This window comes from Ricinus communis, chromosome 2 (genome assembly GCF_019578655.1).
Source record: "Ricinus communis isolate WT05 ecotype wild-type chromosome 2, ASM1957865v1, whole genome shotgun sequence".
NCBI classification, from domain to species: Eukaryota; Viridiplantae; Streptophyta; class Magnoliopsida; order Malpighiales; family Euphorbiaceae; genus Ricinus; species Ricinus communis.
Genome location: NC_063257.1, coordinates 3,694,385 through 3,711,175, shown reverse-complemented (window position 1 = coordinate 3,711,175; position 16,791 = coordinate 3,694,385). Strand labels below are relative to the sequence as shown.

Here is a 16,791-nt window from a genome sequence, read left to right as displayed (position 1 = left end):
ATGATTGTTATAACATATTTATAGCAGATTACAAGTGGTCTATATCAATTTCTTAAAAATAGTTATAAAAAAGAATATATAATCTTTGATTTGATGATAAAGTATATAAACTCTTAAAAGGCTATAATCTAATTTATAAAATAAAAAATTATTAATACTTAAATGTATATCACTGTGTAAAATAAACTGATTTTAGCAAATAAAACCCATTGGAAAATAGTTTTAGAAAAATAGTTTTTTCATCTAAATACAAAATAGCATAAAAATATATATAAAAAATAAATAACTATTATACATACCAAAAAATATGTAACAATTATAAAAAAGATATTATCCTCAACAGTGAATTGATTTTGTTTTTGTTTTAAATATTTGTGGGAGTTGGTAGTGAAACATACAATGTTGCTTCATAAAAGGTGAATTTCTTTTAGAAATTTGATAAAAAGAAATAATATTGGTGGTATATGACGACTCCATTGGAAGCAAATACTTTTGAATAAAATTTCCTCATGTTATTCATCTTAGTCTACCTAATAATCCTAGTGGATTAACTGTCATTGGATTTTATTTATACATAACTTAATCATTAAATTTTAATAAATGTACAGATTATTTTAAAAAATTATTTGATTTTTTATATAATAATTGATTTTACGCATTTAAAGGTATACAAAATTTAATTTTATATATAAAACTATAATTTTTATTAAAAATTTAATTATTAATTTTATTACTCTATGTTTTTTATTATCCCAAAATTAAAATGGAAAATTAAAAGCAAAGACATCAATTTTATTGTAGGATGAAAGCCGATTCTCTAGAATTTTGTGAGAAGGTGCTCGATCAATCACAGGAGCCTCATGGGAGGGAGGGACTTGTCCGATGGATATATACTTTTTGCTGAAACTTTTCAAAAATGTCTTATAAAAGAATTACTTTTAGTGTATAATTTATTGTAAAGATACTATATTTTTATCCTCTAAAAATTTACAATCTAATTATTTTATTTTAAAATAATAAAAGATAAAAATAAAAAATTAATCAAACTCATAATTTAAAAGAATTAAAAATTATATTTTAATATTTTAACACAATGAATATAATAAAATACTATAAATTTAATAAAGAAAACATAAGTATTTCTCACAACTTTCCTTTTACTTTTTCTAACCAATGAATCTTAATTTTATTTTTTTCCAAAATCACATTCTGGCATTGTTGGAATGTGCCCAAAGCGTTGCATCCTTAAGAGCCAGAGATTCTAATTAATGTGGAAGAATCTGATTTTCATCCATAAAAGTTACTACAAACCTTTAATTTTTACTACCATTATAATCATTTGAAAAAAAAAAAGTCAAAACTTTCAACCATTATACTATAGTAATTTACTAAAAACTTTCAAACTTTTCAAAACTAACCAATAATTGGATCATCAAAACTCTAAAAAAAACCGCAATAAAATGCAAACAAAAACATCAATTATCACGTATCTACCTCACCAATTCCAAAATTAATAAGTTATTATAAAATATTAAACCATTACAATAAATTTAACATAATGGTATCTCTTGTAATTTATACCGATTTTTTTTAAAAAAATAGCATAAAAGGTAAAATTACTGAAAAATAATTATTGTAAGCTATCTATTTTAGTTGGTTATTCATTTTAAAATAATAAATTTTTATATAAATCGATGTTTTACATTACTCTATCATGATTATGACACTAATTGTGTCTTATTTAATTAATTAATTTTTACGCGTTTGAAAAATTTAAGCAAATATAAATATATTAACCCATGACTTGGCCATATAATGAAAAATCTAAAATTGAAAGAATAAATAGTTTTATTGGTATTAAATTCAGAGTAATAAATTTGGAGTCTAAACAAAAAACTTCATTTACGGACTTATCAAGAGAATAGCTAAAAAGAAGTTTATTTATGTACAAGTTTGTAAATTTATTGTTTAATAAAGATGATGTAAAGTGAGAAGGGATTTTAGATTTTGAAATCCCTAAAACCAACTGCGAAAGGCGGGGTGCTTGAGGCAGATGTGCTCGAGCATTTTGGCGTGCGAAATAAAAATTTTTGGCGGTTGAATTATAAGGAGGTTTGATGATCCAACGGTTGTGGAAAAGAATAACCTATCAATGGTCCCGTAGTTGAATCCTATGTCTTCATCCAACGGTGTTGAACAAAGTAAACGAGTTTGATGATCTCTGACACATAATTTAGAGGAACATGACAGCTGACTGACACACACAAACACAAACTCAAAAAAAAGGAGAAGAAAACATGAACCCGCCTCGAACCGAATCGGCAAATTAACAAGGCCCCGCCTCGAGCTCAAAAAACATTTGGGTTTTAAAATTAAAATGTAACCAAAACTTAAAAAACCATAAAACAAAATAACCAAACAAAGCGCCAATACCAGGTTTTAAAAACCAAAAGATGGCGCTCCCTCTTTTTTCACTTTCATTTCTTACAATCCCCTTCCCTCTCTAATACACCATTACTTATTCTTCCCATCCATTTCCTCTCTCCCTCACTCTCTCTCATTCTATTTCTTTCTCTGAAATCTCTGTTCAAAGAGTATAGAGATTTCAGTGAAGGGGTGCGACTCAAATGGCAGATCGAGAGAACTGTGTACGTCTCACTCGCGCAGCCAGAAAGAGAGCTGCTGCAGCATTGTCCAACGTCGAGGACCAGCCATTGTCCAAGAAAAGGGTAGTTTTGGGGGAGTTGCATAATCTCTCAAACGTTGTCATTTCGGTAAACGCAAGTGCTGTTAAGGATGTCACTCAGAAGCAGAAATTTAATAGCAAGGCTAAACAACCTAAGGCTAAGAAGGCTCTTATTGTCAAGAAAGACGAAGCTCCCAAAAAAGTGGAGATTGATGCAGAATGTGATGATCCTCAAATGTGTGGACCTTATGCTTCTGATATTTATGATTATCTTCATCAATTGGAGGTACTTTTCCGTTCCTTTCTTGCATTAAGAAAATCAATTTTAGGTTATTCGGATTAGGGTTAATTTTGATATATGTTGTTATTTACTTTGTAAAGGTGAATCCAAAGAGAAGGCCGTTACCTGATTACATTGAAACAATTCAAAAGGATGTTAGCCCCAATATGAGAGGGATTTTGGTAGATTGGTTAGTGGAAGTTGCAGAGGAGTATAAGCTTGTCTCTGATACTCTCTATCTTACAATCAACTACATTGATAGATACTTGTCTAAGAACTCACTTAACCGGCAGAGACTTCAGTTACTTGGTGTTTCTTCTATGCTAATTGCATCGTAAGAATCTTAATTTTTCTTTGATGTTCTTTTTTCTCTTTTGGTATTTTGTTGAATTGATGTTTTTGTAGAGTTTACTTATGTTTCTCTTTTTGTGCGATTGTAATGTATAGAAAATATGAAGAAATTAATCCCCCAAATGTGGAAGACTTTTGCTATATTACCGATAACACATACACCAAGGATGATGTATGTTCTTTAATCCTTAATCTTTTATATATTTCGTTTTCCTATTTTCTTTTTAGTTGTCTTAATTAATGGTGATCTGTTGGTGTTTGTGAAGGTGGTTAAGATGGAGGCTGATATACTGAAGCTATTGAACTTTGAGCTGGGAAATCCTACAATTAAGACATTCCTAAGGTACCTGTTTATATCTTTGACATGTAAAGCACCTGTATTTCTAAATTGTAATAATTCGTTGGACTTAATTTTGTTTTTTTGTGCCTTCTGCTGTGTCGGGTTACAGGAGATTTACCAGGATTGCACAAGAGGGTTACAAGGTGGGATTTCATTTTTATCCCTTTTTTTGTGGTTATACTTCATTTTAATTTATCTGCCGTTAACTAAGAATTTGTGCTTTCCTTGTGCAGAACTTGAATTTGCAGCTTGAATTCTTGGGATACTACCTTGCTGAATTAAGCTTATTGGATTATAATTGTGTTAAATTTTTGCCCTCATTGGTGGCTTCATCTGTCATATTTCTTGCAAGATTCATGATTAAACCAAAGATGCATCCCTGGGTAAGTTCAAATTTCAGATGGCATTAGTTTGTGCTACAATTCATGTGGAAAGCAAATATACTAATTTTTGTTTTGTATAGAGTTCAACCCTGCAGCAGCATTCTGGATACAGGCCATCCGACTTGAAGGAATGTGTTCTTATTATACATGACTTGTATTTGAGTAGAAGAGGAGGTGGATTGCAGGCTGTAAGAGAAAAATATAAGCAGCATAAGGTATGGTTTCAGCTCATCATATCCAGTCATTTTAGTTTATTCTTTGAATTGTGGCAACCAAAATCGTGGTTTTTGCTTAAACTGATTTGCTGTCTTGGACAGTTTAAATGTGTGGCAACTATGCCTTCTCCTCCAGAGATACCGGCTGCTTATTTTGAAGGTGTTGTGGAATGAAAGTTTGGCATTTTATGATTTGGTGAGGTTGCAAGTGAATGAGAATTGACCACGATGTGGAGGTGCCTGATAAGGGAAGAATCCTAATACTGGAGACATAGCATTTTAGATTTACAAGATTTTGATTGAAATGGAGGGAGATTCATGAAGTTAACTTTTTGCCGTGACCTTCTGTGGTTCTGTTCATGCTGGTGGTTGTCAATCTGAATCTTGGGGATTTGATGCTGTCAGCTTGAATGGAGTTTGGTAATACAAGTAGCAGCTAACTGTGCTTTGGGTATCTTCTTTTACAGTTCGAATTTTGAATTTACCAGGGAAATATTGTAAATATCTCTTGCCGTAAATTTTGATTTTATTCCTCTGTTGCTTCTGGTCTTGAACACTAAATTTTTTAATGACAACATGTCCTCTCTTATTTCAACATATGAATCGTGTAATAAAGCCCTTGTGCTTTAAGATGATGTTCGCCCGCCTGCTAGCAATGAATTTGACTGTTCCCTCTGAATTTTCACCATGAGATGGCTTGGTGATAATCTAATAGAATGCTTCAAAATCATTACTTATGTTATGACAAAATTGATTGCTTAAAAAGCCATATGTGATACTCGATTAATTTACATTTGAGAACTTGCAACTACTTTACAAAGTTACCTTTCAAGTAAACAGACCGTTCAGCAGCTAAGTAACCTTTCCTTGAGGGGTTCTGCTTCTTTGAAGTGTCCCAAACAAATCACTTGCTGATCATATAGAAACTAATGTAACATGATGTACTAAAGTCGCAGTGTCAAGTCAACTTTAAGCAATTCCGTTGGCTGTTTGTGCTGGTCTGAGGGTATGCCAAAGCTTCCTGGCCACTTTGCCATTATTGCATCTCCAGGCATAATTGTTGCTCTTTGCGCCCCTAATCTCTGATCAATGTTATTATTGAATCTTGCAATCATAGCATCTTGTTCTCTGTTTGGTTTATGGACAAGTGAATGAGCCTGAACACCAAGTAACAGAGCCATTGTTTTGCCGGTAAACAGACCATTTGCTGCAATTTGCCTCTCATATTCATGCCTTTTGATCGCTCCTCTCTCCCTCTTGTGGGCATTCTGGTGGCCACCGAGTGCTTGAGAGCTATGGAACTTTCTCTTGCAGAAGTTGCAAGGGAAGACCTTGTTGGAAGTGGATTTTGATAGAGCAGCCTGGTCTGTATCCATAAATTCGCTGTTCCGCCCTATGCTCAAGTTCAACCAGTCATTTGAACAACTTCCTCCGCTACTAAAGTAATTGTCTTCAAATATCTTGGTATTCTGGTTATTGAAAGAGATATCTGTTTTTTCATGAACGAATATCATTCTTCCCCACCTAAGGCTGTCAAGGAAGTTTCAGGTTTTAGAGCTTCTCTGTTTTGCTTATGGTTGATCATAGGCAAGATTAAGTAGTAGATTTGTATTAAAAGAGGAATGGAATCAGAGATGTATTATAAGGAAACTGAAATGGTAATGGATATTTCAAGATTTAACAATGTTTATCCTTGCCTTGTGGCCCCACTTCCCATGTCAATTTACCAATACTATTATTTAGCATTGCAAATTGCTGTTGTTCATATTCCTCTCGGCACATTTATTTGATTTGAAGCAACTTATGATTCAGATTTTTGTAACCCAGCAACATGCCATCATTGTCATTTCATAATCAAAATTATGCCAATTGCCTGCCACGATTTCAGTTACTTCCCTAAATGTTTGCTAATAACCTTGGAACTTCAGTCGTTTCCGAAAGTAGCTTTGATGCGAAAGCTACAGGATCTGTGAGGCAATCCGCAGTATGCACAAACTAATCTATTTTTTTAACAAACAATTAAAAACATTCCTATATCATTAGGATATTTGAGCAAGTTAGAAGTTCTTGCGCTTCTTATTGAAACCACTTCAATAGCAAATGTTGAACTTGCGGTAGACAGGATTGACATGACGATATTGGATGTCTTTAATTACTAGCATTTTTGTTATGTCGTAGTTAGCTTGACAATCTTCAGATTAGATTAATACGATTTTGACATTGAAAAGTAATCATGCGGAACTTTCCACCTCACGACCGAAACTGTAATGGGCACAAGTAACTTTCTGTTCTTAAATGCTGGTAAGATACGGACAACTGAAGCTTTCATAATGGTATGAGACAGCATAACCTCGTTAGTGGATTTATGAGTCAGTAGATTGAAAGAGAAAGTTGTTTAATCTAATCGAAAAGGGCATCTTTAACTTAGTGGTGAATTGGGTCGACAGAGGTCGGCATTATACATATATTCCTTAGATGTGATGCACCAAAAGAGAACCAACTTTCAGACAAGGGAGATGGTTCTCTAACTCACTTTTCCATCCTGAAATGAAATGTTATCCCCCCATATATTATAGAATATGAACAAGGTAGCACAGATTATTGAGGATTATCTTTTTGTCTGCAGTGCCATGCTGCCCAAGTTTTTATCCACGTGAGCTTTGTCCTGCTGGGTATTTCTATCCTTAAATTATTTGAGGCCGAAAACAATAATATGAGCCCAATTCCAAGTTTTCAACATTGAGCTTAGGTTGAGTAATTGAGCACAAACCAGGTCTCCTTGATGGGCTTTGGCAAAATAGAATGGAGGGCGTATCGCCAGTCAATAATCTGTTGTGTCTTTCATTAAGCATTGACGACTCAACACATCCAATATCCCATAGCAGCACTTGAAATGTAATTGAATTGGGATTAAGATTGGATAGAGAATTCTGCCAAGTGATTTGGGCTGGCACAAAATTTAATTGCTGCGTTCAGACTTTGTTGATGCAGAATGGACTATTAAATTTTAAAAACAGCAAATGGCCAGAATGTATTAGTAATTGAATCTTATTAGGCTTAAGTTCAAACATTGATGACTAGTGGGAAACTCTAATATGGGGAAGAGGTTTGCTTCCCTCTCCCTCATGCTATACATTTAACTGGTTAGTTCTCTTTTATTTGAAGGAGGACTTAATTTTCTCATCCTAAAATAATACTAGGAGTGAATTAGAAATTCTTTTTATTTTAATTTAAAAAAGGAAAGAAAGAAACATACTTTCCAATAATTCCTTCTTTCCGATAATGGAAATTGATCTAAGTCTATTATAGAATCACCTTATAACGATGGCTTAAATATTAAGAGGTAGGTTAAGGATTAAATGCATGCTAATTTTGCTTGCAGTCCTTTTCATTTTAACCTCAGTCTTCTGAGGTGAAGTAATTGCTTGACTATGTCAAACTGTCAAAAGGTACATATTCTCAGAAGATGATCATCATAGATTCACAGCTTAGCATCACCAAGCAATCAATCCATTCAAATTCATGCAAAATATTTTCTTTTCTTTTGTGAATTGAAAATTTTCTTTTCCTTTCTAAAGCATGTGTATATATACACACACACAAGGTATTATATATATATATTTTTTCTTTCCAAAAGATTCTACCCTATTTTTTCAACTTCTCAGCCATTGTGTACAACCTAAATCAGGAAGCCCATCCATCGAGTAGATAAAGCTGCATGTTAGCAACCTAGCTTTCGTTCTGAGTCAGTCCAAGCATTCGTCAGCTTCATGGCAAAGCAAGAAAGGCCACCAGTCAAGGGATGACATTAGGGAATCAAATGCAGACTAGTTCTTCTCTGTATAGTAATGCAAAATGCACAATGGTCACTGGCCTGAACCCGTGAATGGTTTAATTTAGCCTTGTTTGCTAATGATTTGACCACTCAAATCCGGTTCCTTTAATCTTTATTAATTTCTTTGTCCTAACCAAGCAAGCAACTGAAACCGTGTACTTTAAGCAAAAATTATTCTACCCACTTTACATCCTTAAAAAAAAAAAAAAAAGGCCCTTGGCCTGGCATGTGTGTGTATATTTATATTCTTTTTCCTTAGGCTATCACTCTGCATGAAGAAAGAAAGAAAAGAAAGAAAGAGAAGAAAAGAAAAAAGGTTCTTGAAAGAATAAGCTAGTAGCTCAGGAGCTCAGATAATCAAAAACCCATTTGGCCATTTCTGAAATGTCTCTCTTTTTGAGGTGTAAAACTAGCTAGTACCGTTTCTGGTTAAAGAGGAAGTAGTGCTATAAAGAGTAGATTGACTATCTTCCAAAGCCGACAAAAGTTAGCTATAAAATAAAGAAAGAAAAGCACAAGCGCCAAGATCTGTATGCTATTTTGCTATAGATTGGAGCAAGTGTGATTTGTGAACCTTATTTTAGAGACTGAAAGCGAGAAGAAAGGGCAGATAAAAAGCAAAAGTTTCTCGTGAAATTCAAAGAAAATATGTAAATTAAAAATACCCTAAAATTTCTTCGTAAGTCGTGTCCCTTGTTTGCAGGGTCTGCACTCAGATGACACACAACACCACTCTACAACTAAATCCCCTTTTTCTTCCTCTCTTCTCTTCTCTTCTCTTCCCCTTTGCCCATACAAAGCCATTTAACTTTCTTTGCTCGTGTCTCTTTGTAGCTACCCGGTCCCATATATCATTCTTTTCTTTTCTCTCCCTACTTTGAAACAGTTCAATTTCTTTCTCTATATTATTCTGTAGCCAAGTAAAATGCACTTCAGGCAAGTTGGTATATTGCAGAAGCTGATAGTTTTCATGCTATTTCTTTTGCTGTTGGTCTCAGGAGAGAAAAAAGAAGAGAATATGGTCGTTAATCAAACAGACAGCCAGCAACCAAGAAAGCAAGAAAAACAGCAACTCCTAAAGCACCCATTTGGTGTTTTCTTTTCAAGCAAAAGAAAAGTCCCGAATGCTTCTGACCCTCTCCACAACCGTTAAGCTAAGTTTTCTTCTATACCACCAGTAGCTAGTAACTTGACAATGATAAATTTTGTTGCTGATTCTTGAAAAAGATTCAGAGCTGATTCCATGTGCGAAACGAAGACTTTCATTTCATCAACAAATTTATAATGAAGGTTATAACAGATCTGTTGTTCAGCATTTTGTCAAATGATGATGGTGATGGTTTTGTTATCTTATGGAGGTTGCAATTTTCTGCTTGGTCGAATATGCGTCCAAGTTTTTCAACTTTTGCGGGTTCTTTAAGACTTATAAGAACCGTATATTTCTTTATATACCAATTGTATGTAACATAATTATCAGATATATATATTTAGTAATTTAATCCATTGCAAAAGCTTCTTTCTTTTTCATGTTGAATGTTCTGTTGGGTCATCTTTTTCAAAAAGCTTGCTTATATAATTGTCTCCTTGTTTTCGCTTTTTGTTCTGTATGCTAACTTATTGTCTCTTTTGAAACCTAATTCCAAAAGGATTTGATAAATCAAACAAGATATACAATCAAGGGATTTCGTAGTGGCAGAGAATCTATAATTTGGTAGCAAATAATGAGATTTGTTCAGCTCGCACTTGAATTTATGTCAGATTCAAAACAGCTTCTTTTTGTGTATTGTACCAGAATATCTGTATGGCTAAGGCTACATGCCTTTTTTTTTAGGTGAATCTTCTAACTTATACATTTGTCTCACAAGTCAGGACAGGGGATGCTACTTTTGAGGAAATTCTGCCCTGGACTCCCATCTCATATGAATTGTGAAATGAGCCACCCTCGACTATGGTCTAGGCAAGAGTTCAATTAGGAAAAATATACAATTTGTATTAGCTATATTTATTAACTTGCTAAATAAAAATTGTGTTACTAACGAACATGTCATTGGAAAAATTCCATGGGGAAAATAAGGAAGGATCCTGAGGCTAAAATAAGTTTACATGACATAAACGCAACGACAGCTTAGCTGTGTTAAAAGAAGAAAAAGAGCAATAAAGAAACTTTTGTCGCCAATTAACTAATAAGTAGCTCCAGGAAAAGCTAATATGTGTTTTGCTGATAATAATGAACTGTAGTACCCCCAAAATTATTCTCGAGTAATTAGAATTCTTAATATTTTCCTTTTCTTTTTCCTTTTCCTTTTAGATTATTAAGAAAGTTAAGTCTAGAAAGAGAGGTAATGGTATCATTATTAATAGGCTCGTTCGGAAACGTGGGTGCTGGCTCTTAGGCTATCATTACTAGGCCAGTTCGAAAATGTGGAACACGAAATCAGCTTTACAAAAAGCCGCTTTTTTCCTGCTTCTGCGAGGGACCTTTTACCCCATTATTTTAGCTATGGGAAGTTCTTTTAGGGCCCAAAAATATATACAATGCTCTGAACCCTTTAGTTGCTCGTGATTTTGGAAAAGTTACTGGGTTGAAAACTAGATAGGCCCAGTTGAGCCATAAGACAAACCCAAATCCCACATCGAAAGCAGACCGCCCGAATCTTGGTCCGTCATTCATAAATGAAGACAATACGCAATTTTCTCCTTACTATGCACTGGAATTAGCAGCCTGCGGTGTTTAATAATTCCCCTATGTTTTGTCTAGACAACGGGTCATGGTTGTTTGCTATTATAACACCTACTAGACTGCTTTGTGGGGATGTTCTCATAAAGATCAGCTGCCAACCAATCAGTGGTTGACCTGAATGTCCATTTGGTTCTGGGTCTTGAATTTCCGGTGAAGTCATCAATGCAATCGATGGGAGACTTTGATTTTTCAAAGCTTTGAATCGCTGTCGCAATTACTACCACTTTGATTGCTGTCGAGGTGTCAGCATGTTACGATCATAAGATTGGCGAATCAAATATGCAGGAGCAGATTATGCATTTTAGCTGCAGAGCATAACAACATTTCTTAATTAATTCAGTAACCAAGTTTGTTAGAGAGTGATTAGCTATCAAATTCTTTTACAATTTTGAAAGTTATGGATAGTGGATTCTATATGGTTTCAAGCTACATTTATCTAATTTGAAAAGGCAAGATCTTCTTAATAGAGTTTTCTCCTCGAGCTTTTATAAATATAGGAAATTAATTACAAGTCTCTTTTTTTGTGTGGAAAGAAACAGTTGCTACAAGACCTGTTCTAAACGCTAAGGTTATCCTGGGGTGGGCTCCGTTGAAAGTTCTTTGAAAAATATGCTTGAAAGTTGCATTCTCGATTGCAGTTGTCAACTAGCAAAGTTGCCAAGAAACAATAGCAAGTGGTATGCTTGGTGGGCCACCTGTGGAATAATTGAACATGTTGTGATAAGGATTCACATAATATCATTTTGAGTATCAGGAACTGAAATGTAAGAATTAGATAGAACAGTTATTAGTTATTGTTTCATCTTTGAATCTTTTGTTTCTTTCTTGCATTCCCTACTTTACAATGGAAAGCTTGTATTTTCATCTTGCTTTCTTGTTATTCTTCTTCTTAGTTTACAAAATCCTGTTCCCTCAGAAACAAAATCTGCCTCCTGGTCCATTTTCTCTTCCACTTATTGGCCACTTACACATGCTTAAGAAACCACTTCCCCTAGCATTAGAGACACTCTTATCAAAATACGGTCCAATCCTATCCCTCAAATTTGGTTATAGGTCCGTTCTTGTAGTTTCTTCACCATCTGCTGTTGAAGAATGCTTCACCAAGAATGACATAATATTTGCAAACCGACCCAAGTCCATGGCAGGGGATCATTTCACCTACAACTATACGACATACGTATGGGCACCATATGGTGAACTTTGGCGGAGCCTACGCCGTCTCACAGTTGTTGAATTGTTTTCTTCAAAGAGCCTCCAGAACAATTCTGCCATCCGCAAGCAGGAAGTTCATAGGCTAGTTAGTAGACTGTTTAAGGTATCAGCTGGTGGCAAGCAAAAGGTAGATTTGAAGTTTCTGCTTTCTCTTCTTATGTGCAATGTTATGATGAAAATAGCTGTTGGAAAACTTTGTGTAAAAGAGGAGATTGAGGGCACAGAGGTGGAGAAGCAGTTGTATCAAGGATTCAAGGATAAGTTCTTTCCAAGCCTCACCTTAAATGTTTGTGATTTTATCCCTTTTCTGAGGATGATTGGGTTTAAGGGGATAGAGAAGAACATGATAAAGATGCAGAACAAAAGGGATGAGTTCTTGCAAGATTTGTTGGATGGAATTCGATTGAATAGAAAACATTCTAAAACATCAGATGATGAAGAGAAGAGGTCGGTGGCTGAAACTCTCCTGTCTCTGCAAGAATTAGAACCTGCAATTTACACAGATGATGTGATCAAGAGTATTATGGTAGTAAGTATCGACGTATTTTCTTTTCCTCTACTTACCATATTTCGACATTTAAATTTCAGCAAAGGTCCATGGTGTAATGTTGCCACATCTTATTATGTTTACTTAAGGGTTCTATTTAGCAATAGTAGCGGTAGACAAGGTTTTTGTTCTATCCTAACATTAATGAAAAACCGAATTTATGGTTCAGATGATGTTTATTGCGGGAGTAGAAACTTCAGCAGTGGCTTTGGAGTGGGCAATGTCACTCCTCTTGATTCATCCAGAAATATTGCAAAAACTGAGAGCAGAGATTGACAATTGTGTTGGACATGGGCGCTTGCTGAACGATTTGGATCTTGTCAAGCTTCCCTATCTTAGGTGTGTAGTAAATGAGACACTTAGATTGTATCCTCCAGGACCACTTATGTTGCCTCACTTGTCATCTGAAATCTGCACTGTTGGAGGATTTGAGATACAAAAGGGTACACTATTGATGGTGAATCTTTGGGCTATGCATAGGGATCCCAATGTTTGGGAGGAGCCCACTGAGTTCAAGCCTGAAAGATTTGAAGGAGATTTAAGCGAAGAACATGCCTTCAAGTTTATGCCATTTGGAATGGGGAGGAGAGCTTGTCCAGGTGCTGGCATGGGCACACGCATGGTTTCTTTGGCACTGGGTGCACTTATTCAAAGCTTTGAATGGGAAAAGGATGGTTTGGAGAAAGTAGACATGAACCCACGATTTGGAATGTCTCTTTCCAAGGCTAAGCCTTTGGTTGTTCTATGTTGTCCACGCCCAGAGATGGTTGAAGTCCTTTCCCAACTTTAGACCCTTTGGCTATGGATTTGAAGGTTCTCTCCTTGTAGGTCCCAAGATTATGATATTCTACTGTAAACTATGAAGACTACGATGTTCTTATTGTTACAAAGATGATGCTTACTGAATGAGAATTTGGACCCTTGTGTATTTGCAGAGTTTCAATTCCTACATAAATTTATATGTACTATAAATTTACCAGCAGTTAAAACTTAAACTTGTACCTTGTTTGCCCAATTTTATATTGGTGGAGGTGTTTTAGTTTTTACTACTGTAAACTGCAGAATGTTGAAGTACTAATATGGTTCGGAACAGTAACGATCTGATATATTTGACTATCTTCCCACTAAAAAGAGCAGAAAGTAAGTACGAAGTATGTTAAGTACATTTTGCTGCAAATTGAAAGAATCCTATCAAAGTATACTTGATAATATGCAAAGCTTAATTGTGCAACTTTGATATTCTTTTAAAGTTTATGTAAATAAAGAAACATGTTTCTCAGAGTAATCTTGAATTTCTTTATGTTCTGCATATATTATATGATTGTTACCGGAACAGATATAGCAGCTATAACCATGGAATGTGCCCTTTCTCCTGGAGAGTAAAAGAGTAGATTGACGGTCAAGTTAAAGAAACGCGGTTGTTAGATAGAATCTGATCTTCAATTGCCATATCCAATGTGTGTAGTTAACGAGAAGATATCAGTTATTTCCTGCAGAGCTCAACTATGGGTGAATATATGATGGCGTAGGATGAGTTACCCTATCCTCTTCAACTCTCAGAGGTTCAAAGGGGGAGAGAAAATCTTCAAATTTGTTCAGGTGGAATGGGAAGGAGGACGTGCCTAGGGAGGCTAACACGGGCGTGCGAGTGGTTCTGTTGCCGCTGGCATCCGGAGCACTCATTCAGTTGGCAGAGGGTAGTAAAAGGGAGGAGATAGTGGAAAGAATCAGACAGGATTTTGAGGCTGTTTTCCATTTTAAGCCATTACATTCGTCACTTCACTTTGCGTGTGACAGGTACGCGTGTTTTTGGGATACTGGACTATTCCTATTCCTATTCCTATTCCTATTCCTATGCTTGTGCCAACTGAAAGATCACATGCAGGTTGAAAATGACCCATGAGTTGTCTCAAGTGTAGAAATTTTGGTACATTGCTGAAATTATTATATATATATACAAAAGCAGTGAAGGAATTCTATACATGCAAAATGTGTAGAAAAAAAGTATAAAAAAGTTTATTGCAAATCTGATGTAATCTACTAACCGTGAATTAGCATGTCATGATTTCATTGGCTGAATTGGGTTTTAATTAAATATTATTCATACTTCTACAATGCCATTAATTTGCAAGTCAATCAACTATAAAAAAAAAAGAGTGAATATTGATAATAGAAGGAAGACGCATCTCCTTTTGCATGTTATTGTCGAGATCACAAACACACACTTCACTCTTCATTTCCCTTCATATTTATGTATGGACGAAGTTGAATAAAAATAAAATAAAAAAAATTAATTTTAATTGTGTTTTTTTATTAAATTTTTTAGAAATTAAAATTTAGCTACTCCTTCTGTCTTAAGAGAATATATTTTTATCTTTTTGTTCCATCTCAAATTATAATTCACTTTCTTTTTCAATTAATTTAGTAAATAATTGTTAAAAATAATTTTCATTAATTAACATAAATACTATCCTATCAATTAAATGTATATATTTTTAATTCTGAAATTAGAACTCATATAGAAAAACTAATAAAAATATATTAAAATTAATGATAAGAATTTTATTATATCAACTAAATTGAAAATAAATTATCTTTGTAAGACGAAAAAAGTAATAATATAATTATTCTATCTAATAAAAGATTAAATTTAATTAATTTTATTTGATAAGTATTTGGTATAAAACCAAACACAAAATAATAATTATTTATTATATAATGAAAAGATAAAAAGATAATAATCCCTCTTTTCCTTATTTAACCCTTAACTTTTCTTCCCTTTAAAATACTTTTTCCTTGCAAAATGTGCACCAACCCTCTTAAAGCATTCTTCACTCGTTTCTTTTATGTCTGCAAATCCGAAATTTCCGCTAACAAAATCATACAATTTAAGTTGATTTCTACACTTCAAGCGTCTTCATCAAACGTGGATTTGAGCCTTAGAAATGACCGAGGGGTCATAGGAAGTTGGTATCTTGGATGAAAGAATAAAGGTTAGGACTCGTTGAATATCACGTCAAGTTCTTGCAGTCTCCGCTCCTTCGATCATCGCAGAATGCTTTACCAGTATGATTGCCACTCGTTCTCTTCTCCCCTCTAGATTACAATTTTACTGGAACAGGGACGGTTCCCTATGGTCGCCATTGGCGCAACCTTCGTCATCGTACTATTACTTTGAAATTTTCTCATTTATAAGAAATCCAACCATCCGTACTGCAGAAATTTGACTCCTGAGCAAACAATTATTTTGAAATTCTTTTTCCGGGGTGAGAAAGAGGGACAAATTCACATAGCATAGGAAAAAGAAGAACGAAAGAAAATTGTATTTTAATTGGTAAAATATCCGACCACAGTGGGAGTCGAACCCACGACCTTTTGATCCGAAGTCAAACGCGCTAATCCACTGCGCTATGCGGTCATCGATACCTCATTCCAAAAAGAATAAATAAAAGAGAGTCTACTAGACTATTTAATCTCCTTCACAAGTCCATCATCCAAAAGTCGCATCTTTTAATCTCCATAAAAAAAAACAAATCTCATAATATCCGGCTAACTCTTGAAAAATTCTAATTAGAGTTTTGGTCTTGATAATGAATAAACTTCCATTCTATTTTATTTTTAATACTAAAATTTTAATTTGAATTATTTTAGTTTCTAAATTTTAATTATAGTTTCATGAGGATATTATTGAAAGTTAAATTTAGCCAATTTATTATTTATATGACAATTAAAAGACTATATAATAACCATTTAATATCAAATTCATTTTAAATCATAAGTTTCATTAGTTATAGTCATTTTCTACTTATAAAATTCTTCCTTTAACCCTAACCTTAAAAATTACATTTTGTTTGTAAGGAATAAATATAATTTTTAGAATTAAAACTAGAGGTAAGATTTTGAGAGAAAAATGATTAGAATTAGTGGAATCTGTAATTTAAATGAATTGGATTTTAAATGGCTGCTATATAACTTTTAGATTACCTAAATTCATCTCTCTTGATGATATTATAATAAAAGTTTGAGTGTCAAAATGATATAATTTAATATTCAAAATGAAATAAAGTATAACTATAGTCTCCTTCTAGACAATTAACTGCAATTTACTGCTTGAAGTTCATGAATTCCATTTAGTTGAAAAACAATCAACTAATATGGGCTTAATGCGCCGCTGGTACCAAATTTTTGTATTTTTTTTCAAA

General features: G+C 34.0%; 3 protein-coding genes and 1 non-coding gene across 5 annotated transcripts; 2 read left to right on the top strand and 2 right to left on the bottom strand.

Moving 5' to 3' along the window:
* The first annotated feature begins 2,171 nt into the window (after positions 1-2,171).
* Positions 2,172-4,788, top strand: LOC8288529 (putative cyclin-A3-1). Its single transcript, XM_002510088.4, has 8 exons — positions 2,172-2,972; positions 3,068-3,300; positions 3,414-3,489; positions 3,584-3,660; positions 3,767-3,800; positions 3,891-4,040; positions 4,121-4,255; positions 4,358-4,788. Exons 1-8 carry the CDS (start codon positions 2,628-2,630, stop codon positions 4,427-4,429), a joined length of 1,122 nt encoding a protein of 373 aa, XP_002510134.1. The 5' UTR covers positions 2,172-2,627; the 3' UTR covers positions 4,430-4,788.
* A 43-nt stretch (positions 4,789-4,831) lies between these two features.
* On the bottom strand, positions 4,832-5,962 carry LOC8288530 (zinc finger protein 1). Of its 2 annotated transcripts, XR_007214612.1 has the most exons (2): positions 5,081-5,962; positions 4,832-4,963 (listed from the first exon to the last, which is right to left on the bottom strand). XR_007214612.1 is itself a non-coding variant. In XM_048370535.1 (1 exon), the coding sequence occupies exon 1, from the start codon at positions 5,767-5,769 to the stop codon at positions 5,200-5,202; it is 570 nt and encodes a 189-aa protein (XP_048226492.1). In that variant the 5' UTR covers positions 5,770-5,962; the 3' UTR covers positions 5,014-5,199. The 2 variants fall into 2 exon arrangements, 1 of the variants encoding a protein (XP_048226492.1); XM_048370535.1 differs by lacking the exon at positions 4,832-4,963 and having other exon boundaries at positions 5,014-5,962.
* A 5,586-nt stretch (positions 5,963-11,548) lies between these two features.
* LOC8288531 (cytochrome P450 81C13) lies at positions 11,549-13,604 on the top strand. Its single transcript, XM_002510090.4, has 2 exons — positions 11,549-12,571; positions 12,759-13,604. Exons 1-2 carry the CDS (start codon positions 11,675-11,677, stop codon positions 13,377-13,379), a joined length of 1,518 nt encoding a protein of 505 aa, XP_002510136.2. The 5' UTR covers positions 11,549-11,674; the 3' UTR covers positions 13,380-13,604.
* A 2,329-nt stretch (positions 13,605-15,933) lies between these two features.
* TRNAR-UCG lies at positions 15,934-16,007 on the bottom strand. The gene has a single exon. It is a non-coding gene; the product is annotated as a tRNA-Arg (tRNA).
* Positions 16,008-16,791: the final 784 nt, after the last annotated feature.